We start from the raw sequence: 9,843 nt of genomic DNA, 5'->3' as shown, positions 1-9,843 counted from the left end.
GATTTTGGATCATTTTCACTATCAATATTCGGAATTCCTTCTCCGGTAGATTCCCTACTTCTTCCTCTTTTGTTTGGTTTGGTGAGCAACTCTCCTGTTCCTTTACCTGCTGAGTATTCCTCTGTCTCTTCATCTTGGTTATATTGCTGCGTTTGGGGTGGCCTTTTTATATTCTGATAATCTGTGGAGTTCTCTTTATTATGGAGCTTCCTCACTTTGGGTGGGGTTCTATCAGTGGTATGTCAAGGTTTCCTGGTTAGGGAGGCTTGTGTTGGAGTTTTGGTGGGTGGAGCTGGGTTTCTTCTCTCTGGAGTGCAGTGGAGTGACCCGTAATGGGTTATGAGACATCAAAGGTTTTGGGATAATTTTGAGCTGCCAGTATATTGAGGCTCAGGGGAGTGTTCCTGTGTTGCTGGAGAATTTGGGTGGTATGTTTTGTTTTGGAACTTGTTGGCCCTTGGGTGGAGCTTGGTTTCAGTGTAGGTATGAAGGCATTTGATGAGCTTCTATTGCTTAATGTTCCCTGAATTCAAGAGTTCTCTAATGTTTTCAGGCTTTGGGTTTAAGCTTCCTGCTTCTGGTTTTCAGTTTTATTTTTACAGTAGCCTCTAGACTTCTCCATCTATACAGCACTGATGATAAAACATCTAGGTTAAAGATGAAAAGTTTCTCCACATTGAGGGACACTCAGAGAGGTTCACTGAGTTACAAGTAGAAGAGAAAATGGAGGGGGTAGTTAGAGGTAACTGGAATGAGATGCGGTGAGATCAAGAGAGGAGAGAGCAAGCTAGCCAGTAGTCACTTCCTTATGTGCGCTCTATAGTCTGGACCGCTCAGAGTTATTTACAGAGTTATACGGGGAAGAGGAGAGGGAGGAAGTAGACAGAGGTGACCAGGAGGATAAGAGAGAGGAATGAGTAGGAGAGAGACAAATCCTGCCAGTAACCAGTTCCTTAGGTGTTCTCTACCGTCTGGAACACACAGAGATTCACAGAGTTGGATAGAGAAGAGATGGGGGAGAAAAGAGACAGAGGCCACCTGGTGGAGAAAAAGGAGAGGCCAGAGGAGGTGAGAGTGGTCAAGCCAGTAATCTCGCTCTCAGGTAAACTTGGGTAGTGAAGTTTGGGTTTTTAAATGTACAAAATTGGCAACAAAAACCTAAGAGCAAAGATTAAAAATCTGTTTTTGAAGACAATGGTCTGCTTTTCTGGTTGCCTGATGTCCTCTGCCAGCCTACAGAAGTTGTTTTGTGGAGTTTGCTCGGTGTTGAAATGTTCTTTTGAGGAATTTGTGAGGGAGAACATGATCTTCCCATCCTATTCCTCCGCCATCTTTGCATAGGCTCTTTGTACAGTTCTTCTGTGTATTCTTGCCATCTCTTCTTAATATCTTCTGCTTCTGTTAGGTCCATACCGTTTCTGTCCTTTATCGAGCCCATCTTTGCATGAACTGTTCCCTTGGTATCTCTAATTTTCTTGAAGAGATCTCTAGTGTTTCCCATTCTATTGTTTTCCTCTATTTCTTTGCATTGATTGCTGAAGAAGGCTTTCTTATCTCTTCTTGCTATTCTTTGGAACTCTGCATTCAGATGCTTATATCGCTGCTAATTCCCTGCCCTGGGTGTGACAAGGGTGTCTCAGGTCAAACCTCTCTGCTGACAGACTAGCTTGTGTGAGAGGACTATCCATACTCCAGGATTATCCATACTCCCATACACATGATTGTTTACTACCTCTCAACCATAAACAGCACAGAGAGTTTGGAGTATTTTGAGAATCTTAATTAGCATAGGGCTTTTCTCATTGTTGAGTCAATGATTGCCGCCAGGCCTCCATATCCTTAGGCACCTGGGAAATATTAATCAATGTATTTGGAATATAGAAAAGGAAATATAGTAGTTTTTGATGTTAACAATACTAGACTTTTTGAGTTAATGAATTTTCTCTTTTGTAATAGATCACTGTACTTTGTTATAAGTCACTGTGTTCTTGCTATGCAAAAATGTAACTTTATCACTATCTTAAGACTAAATAGATCTTAAGGGGAACATTGGTGAAGGGTTTTCATTTGTTGGGCTGATGTTTGCTACTAAATCTCCATATTCCCTGCTCTTATAATGAATATAACTAGTATATAGGAGAGATAAGTATTAACCCTTAAGATTAATCATGTTAACCTTTGGTTAAATAAATTCCTTTCTTGATTGTAACTCACTACACCCTCACCCTATAGGAATGAAACTTTATTTGGAGGGTGGTGTCTGGTTTCAGAAAAAACACCCTTGAAAGAAATGTTTTTTGGTTATCAGAAAGAAAGGATCATAAAATGTCAGCAGGCCTCATGGCCAGAAGATGATGTAGAACCATAAGACCTTTTTTTTTAATACATTTATATGAAGCACCTGATCTTGATAAAGGTCAGGACTGCTGACCCCGCGTGACTCTGTATTCATCCCTATGTGTAACAAAAGGTATATAAGCAAACCTAAAAAATAAAGAAATGGGATCAGTTTCTGGAAAGACTGATTCCCCCATGTTGTTCTTTCTTGCTCCCTGTTTTTCTGGCTGAATTCCCATCTGGAATGTGGGGCCTCACCAAGCCTACTAATTTTGCCTGGGCTTCTAAGATCGGACCAGGGGGGCCTCAGTGCCTCCTCTCCTTTGGGAGAACGGAAAGACACCTGCGGCCTACGTAGGTGGTGATTGGTATTCCATGTAAACCAAGTTATTCAGCTTCTTTTTCTCTGCTAATTTTCTAATCCCTCTCTATCTGTAATTAAATAAGTTATTTCCAAGGACGCTGACTCCGTCCCCACCTTCGAATCACCCTGGATCCACCGGGGCTGGACCCCGGCATAAACCTGTAAGAAAAGCTGCACCCTGGGTTCAGCTCATGCTATAGGAAAGAACTATTGGTATAGCGACTATGGTAATGCTCACAAGCAGACGGAAAGCCCAAAAGAGCAAACAGGAAGGAGTCCTTTTATCCTTTTCTAAGAATACACAGAAGAACTGTACAAAAAAGAGCTTCATGACCCAGATAATAATCACGATGGAGTGATCACTCACCTAGAGCCAGACATCCTGGAATGTGAAGTCAAGTGGGCCTTAGAAAGCATCACTATGTACAAAGCTAGTGGAGGTGATGGAGTTCCAGTGGAGCTATTTCAAATCCTGAAAGACAATGCTGTGAAAGTGCTGCACTCACTATGCCCACAAATTTGGAGAACTCAGCAGTGGCCACAAGATTGAAAAAGTTCAGTTCTCATCCCAACCCCAAAGAAAGACAATGCCAAAGAATGCTCAAACTACCGCACAATTGCACTCATCTCACACGCTAGTAAAGCAATGCTCAAAATTCTCCAAGCCAGGCTTCAGCATTACATGAAGAGTGAACTTCCAGATATTCAAGCTGGTTTTAGAAAAGGCAGAGGAACCAGAGATCAAATTGCCAACATCTACTGGATCATTGAAAAAGTAACAGAGTTCCAGAAAAACATCCATGTCTGCTTTATTGACTATGCCAAAGCCTTAGACTGTGTGGATCACAAGAAACTGTGGAAAATTCTGAAAGAGATGGGAATATCAGACCACTTGACCTGCCTCTTGAGAAATCTGTATGCAGGTCAGGAAGCAACAGTTAGAACTGGAAATGGAATGGCAGACTGGTTCCAAATAGGAAAAGGAGTGCTTCAAAGCTGTATATTGTCACCCTGCTTATTTAACTTCTATGCAGAGTACATCATGAGAAACGCTGGGCTGGAAGAAGCACAAGCTGTAATCAAGATTGCAGGGAGAAATATCAATAACCTCAGATATGCAGATGATACCACCCTTATGGCAGAGAGTGAAGAGGAACTAAACAGCCTCCTGATGAAAGTGAAAGAGGAGAGTGAAAAAGCTGCCTTAAAGCTCAACATTCAGAAAACTAAGATAATGGCAGCTGGTCCCATCATTTCATGGGAAATGGATGGGGAAACAGTGGAAATAGTGTCAGACTTCAAATTTTAGGCTCCAAAATCACTGCAGATGGTGATTGCAGCCATGAAATTAAAAGACACTTACTCCATGGAAGGAAAGTTATGACCAACCTAGATAGCATATTAAAAAGCAGAAATATTACTCTGCCAACAAATGTCCATCTAGTCAAGGCTATGATTTTTCCAGTGGTCATGTATGGATGTGAGAGTTGGACTGTGAAGAAAGCTGAGCGCTGAAGAATTGATTCTTTTGAACTGTGCTGTTGGAGAAGACTCTTGAGAGTCCCTTTGACTGCAAGGAGATCCAACCAGTCCATTCTGAAGGAGATCAACCCTGGGATTTCTTTGGAAGGAATGATGCTAAAGCTGAAACTCCAGTACTTTGGCCACCTCATGAGAAGAGTTGACTCATTGGAAAAGACTCTGATGCTGGGAGGGATTGGGGGCAGGAGAAGAAGGGGACGACCGAGGATGAGATGGCTGGATGGCATCACGGACTCGATGGACATGAGTCTGAGTGATCTCCGGGAGACGGTGATAGACAGGAAGGCCTGGCGTGCTGTGATTCATGGTGTCGCAAAGAGTCAGACACAACTGAGCGACTGAACTGAACTGAACTGATGTATTAATATGATACATGTGTCCATATATGTATAGATTTTGCAGGGGCTGTCATGTAAAACCTTCCCTAGAAACCTACAGTGAGTGAATGAGTAATTGTATTGTGTATGTTTTGTTTTAGTTTTTTGTAAAAGGCCATAGAGATTTTCCTTTAGTTTACCCTTAACTTTGCATTATACGATATTCAAAGTGTAGCTATCAAATTAAATGTTATTTAAAAAAATGCACAAATGAGCAGTGGTAAGTGCTAAATAGAACATTATCAATACTATTCAAGTTGTCTGGTCTTCTTCCAGAGTCCATCCATCTGCTAGCTGGAGCATTTGGCTTTGATCCTCTCAACTTGTAGCTTCCGTATAGATTCCAGTGCATCTGCTCCAGGTGTTCTGTATCTTAGCCACTGGGTCAGAGAATTGAATCCTGAGCTGACATCTTTTTTTTTATATACATTTATTTTAATTGGAGGTTAATTACTTTACAATATTGTATTGGTTTTGCCATATATCAACATGAATCTGCCATGGATGTACACGTGTTCCCCATCCTGAACCCCCTCTCCCTCCTCCCTCCCCATACCATCCCTCTGGGTCATCCCAGTGCACCAGCCCCAAGCATCCAGTATCGTGTATTGAACCTGGACTGGTGATTCATTTCATATATGATATTACACATGTTTCAATGCCATTCTCCCAAATCATCCCACCCTCTCCCTCTCCCACAAGTCCAAAAGGCTGTTCTATACATCTGTGTCTCTTTTTCTGTCTCACATACAGGGTTATCATTATCATCTTTCTAAATTCCATATATATGCGTTAGTATACTGTATTGGTGTTTTTCTTTCTGGCTTACTTCACTCTGTATAATAGGATCCAGTTTCATCCACCTCATTAGAACTGATTTAAATGTATTCTTTTTAATGGCTGAGTAATACTCCATTGTGTATATATACCACAGCTTTCTTATCCATTCATCTGCTGATGGACATCTAGGTTGCTTCCATGTCCTGGCTATTATAAACAGTGCTGTGATGAACATTGGGGTACACGTGTCTCTTTCCATTCTGGTTTCCTCAGTGTGTATGCCCAGCAGTGGGATTGCTGGGTCATATGGCAGTTCTACTTCCAGTTTTTTAAGGAATCTCCACACTGTTCTCCATAGTGGCTGTACTAGTTTGCATTCCCACCAACAGTGTAAGAGGGTTCCCTTTTCTCCACACCCCCTCTAACATTTATTGCTTGTAGACTTTTGGAGTGCAGCCATTCTGACTGGTGTGAAATGGTACCTCATTGTGGTTTGATTTGCATTTCTCTAATAATAAGTGATGTTGAGCATCTTCTCATGTGTTTGTTAGCCATCTGTATGTCTTCTTTGGAGAAATGTCTATTTAGTTCTTTGGCCCATTTTTTGATTGGGTCATTTATTTTTCTGGAATTGAGCTGCATATGTTGCTTGTATATTTGTGAGATTAGTTGTTTGTCAGTTGCTTCATTTGCTATTATTTTCTCCCATTCTGAAGGCTGTCTTTTCACCTTGCTTATAGTTTCCTTTGTTGTGCAGAAGCTTTTTATTTTAATTAGGTTCCATTTGTTTATTTTTGCTTTTATTTCCAGTATTCTGGGAGGTGGGTCATAGGGGATCCTGCTATGATTTATGTCGGAGAGTGTTTTGCCTATGTTCTCTTCTAGGAGTTTTATAGTTTCTGGTCTTATGTTTAGAGCTTTTATCCATTTTGAGTTTATTTTTGTGTATGGTGTTAGAAAGTGTTCTAGTTTCATTCTTTTACAAGTGGTTGACCAGTTTTCCCAGCACCACTTGTTAAAGAGATTGTCTTTAATCCATTGTATATTCTTGCTTCCTTTGTCGAAGATAAGGTGTCCATAGGTTTGTGGATTTATCTTTGGGCTTTCTATTTTGTTCAATTGATCTATATTTCTGTCTTTGTGCCAGTACCATACTGTCTTGATAACTGTGGCTTTGTAGTAGAGGCTGAAGTCAGGCAGGTTGATTCCTCCAGTTACATTCTTCTTTCTCAAGATTGCTTTAGCTATTCGAGGTTTTTTGTATTTCCATGCAAATTGTGAAATTATTTGTTCTAGCTCTGTGAAAAATACCATTGGTAGGTTGATAGGGATTGCATTGAATCTATGGATTGCTTTGGGGAGTATACTCATTTTCACTATATTGATTCTTCTAATCCATGAACATGGTATATTTCTCCATCTATTAGTGTCCTCTTTGATTTCTTTTACCAGTGTTTTATAGTTTTCTATATATAGGTTTTTTGTTTCTTTAGGTAGATATATTCCTAAGTATTTTATTCTTTTCATTGCAATTTAAGATTTTATATAGTGTTTAGTTGCATTGTGTAGCTCACCTGCATGCAACATATTCTGATAAATTCTCTTTTTGTTTTTATTCTATTAAATATTTTCTAATTTTCCTTGTTATGGTGTCTTAGATATACATCATTAAAAGTGGATATTTAACTTCCAGATACATGGAGTTTTTAAAGATAGTTAATATTAATTTTTCATTTTGATATTAATTTCTCATTTAAATGCTTTCTTCTCTGCAATAACCCTCTGGGTTTCTTCAGTATTTTAATTTAATTGAGGTTTTCAATGGCTAAGTCAAGGATCTCTCTTAGTAAATGTCACATTACACTTGAAAGTATGTGGGTTATTTTCAAATATCTTTTGATATTGATTTCTAACATAATTCCACAGTAATAAGAGTACAGACTTGGTATGATTTAAACACCTTGAGTCTATGGAATTTTTGCAGCTTGTTTTATGTTCCTGGTTATGTTCCTGTATCTCCTGGTTTATAGTCTATGGTAACTTGAATAGAATTTTTATCTTGCTGTTGTGTGAAAATTGTACAAATTTTAATTATGATGAATTGTTTTGTGTGCTTTTCAGGTCTACTATATCATTCTACTTTCTATTTATTCTGTTAATTTTTGAGAGTTTTATATTGAAACTCCAGCTAAAAATCTTAATTTACTTAATAATAACTGTAATATATAGTAGAACTATATGTAAATTTGTCCTCTATTTTCCAAGTCTCCTGTAAATGTGTTATCATATTTTTATAATTAAAAAAATAAACCCTCAGTGGAAGCTAAGAAAAAAATTGTTTTTACTGTTATCATTAGATATCTTTCCCACTTAATAGAGAATGATGGTATTTCATAATGATCTTAATTTGCATTTCTCAGCTAACTAAAGGGGCTGAGTGTGTAGTCAGTGAAATAAATACTTGTTCAAACTGTTTGCCTATTCTCTAAACCCCATTGGCTTCTTTATCTTTTTCATTTATGTGTATGAGATTTTCATATTTTTGTATAAATTTATTTTGGGGGCATTTTTCTCATCTTACATAATCTTTGCTTTGAAGCAATAAATTATTAGTTCTTTAATGTAAGAAAAACAATAATCATAAAAGTCATTTATTAACATAAGAAATAATGTATTGTAAACACTTCTCCATGTGTAATTTAAGAGGAAAATTTTGAGGGAAACCTCTACCTTTAAACCAAGAGTTAACACTTGAAGACTGAAACTTTAAGAATTATGATGTGGAATGCAAGTGCAATGTATTATAGTTTGAATCATTTATTTGTTTTTCTCAGTGGAAGCAGATCACTCAAATATCTTTAGTATATTCTCAAGCTAAGTGAGAGTGGATAAATCATGTGTTTTTAGAAATCAGAATGATAAACTACTGAAAGTGGTTTAATAATATACAAAGTGCTTAGAATGGTTTGGGGAACATAGGTAATATTTAGTAAATTCTTAAAATTATTATTATTTTAAAACTATCCTTATCATTATTGTTATCACTGGGTAAATTTTTATCCTATACAAAGAATTACTTAGGAAACATTTTATTTCCTCCAAATGGTAAGAATTTTAATGTTGTATTTTAATATATTTTCTTAGTGGAATAAATCACAGCATACATTTGGGAATATTTACAACATATTTCCAGTTCAGTTTATAGGTCAGAATATGTCCAAATTGGGGAGCACAAGGTGGAATTGCTGATTACATGAAAGATCTAAAAATTACACCTTGAATCCATATACTAACTTATCAGTCTCTTTATGGCATTCTTAATCTCTTTATTTCTCAGTGTATAAATGGCTGGATTCAAGAGAGGTGTGATTACTGTGTAAAATACAGCAAGAAACTTGTCCACCCAAGTGATGCTAGGTGGCCACAGATAGATGAAGATGCAGGGTCCAAAGAACAGCACCACCACTGTGATGTGGGAAGTACAGGTAGAGAGTGCCTTTGATGCCCCATGCTTGGAGCTAAGACGGACAGTCACCAGGATGTAGGTGTAAGAGATCAGCAAGAGAATGAAGCAAGTTGTAGCCAAGACTGCACTGTCAGCATTTATCAACAGTCTCAGAGTATGAGTATCCATGCAGGCTAGTTTGATCACCAGAGGAATATCACAGAAAAAGCTGTCCACTATTCTGGGTCCACAGAAGGGAAGATCTAAAATCATAGCTAGTTGACTTGTGGCATGCACAAAGCCAATGATCCATGATGTCAATACTAGCCAGATGCACTTCTGTCTGTTCATGATGCTGGAGTAATGGAGTGGCTTGCAGATGGCTACATAACGGTCATAGGCCATTGACACAAGCAGTACCATCTCACCCCCTCCAAAGAAATGCACACAGAGGATTTGGCTCATGCAACCCTCAAAGGAGATGGTTTCATTATCGTTTAGGAAGTCTGTGGTCAGTTTAGGAGTGGTCACTGAGGAAAGGCAGAAGTCAACAAATGAGAGATTGGCTAAGAGGAAGTACATTGGGGAATGGAAATGAGAGTCAGTGATGATTAAGAACACAACGAAAAGGTTGCCCAGGACGGTCATCAGGTAGAGTGCAGAAAATGGCAGTGAGAGGAATTTCTGGAGATTCCCTGAATCACAGAGTCCATGAAAAATGAACTCAGATACCACAGACTGGTTTGCTTCTTCCATTTAGTTCATTTCTAATGTGACCCGAAAAAGAAATGAATTAGGAACTTCTAGAAAGAAGAACTTAAGGTTTAGGTGTAAGAGAGCAGAGAAATTCTTCTTAGGTGCAGTCTTAGCATTATCCTGAGCTCAAAATTGAAAATAACATTTTATGAATTTATGGAAGGGCACAATCCTCTGACTAAATAAAGAAGCTAATTAAATGTAGAAGGACAGGTCAAAAACTTTATCCATCAGAAGTACAG

The 9,843-nt window shown here is 38.4% G+C and overlaps 1 protein-coding gene across 1 annotated transcript; it reads right to left on the bottom strand.

The window, feature by feature from the left end:
- Positions 1–8,689: 8,689 nt before the first annotated feature.
- Positions 8,690–9,601, bottom strand: LOC105613337 (olfactory receptor 4K15-like). Its single transcript, XM_027972234.1, has one exon. It carries the CDS (start codon positions 9,599–9,601, stop codon positions 8,690–8,692), a length of 912 nt encoding a protein of 303 aa, XP_027828035.1.
- Positions 9,602–9,843: the final 242 nt, after the last annotated feature.

Source organism: Ovis aries, chromosome 7 (assembly GCF_016772045.2).
Source record: "Ovis aries strain OAR_USU_Benz2616 breed Rambouillet chromosome 7, ARS-UI_Ramb_v3.0, whole genome shotgun sequence".
NCBI lineage: Eukaryota > Metazoa > Chordata > Mammalia > Artiodactyla > Bovidae > Ovis > Ovis aries.
This window is presented reverse-complemented; position numbering and strand designations above follow the sequence as displayed.

Excerpts from the sequence above, each read along its gene's own strand:
- LOC105613337 (XM_027972234.1), bottom strand. The coding sequence starts at position 9,601 with ATGGAAGAAGCAAACCAGTCTGTGGTATCTGAGTTCATTTTTCATGGA.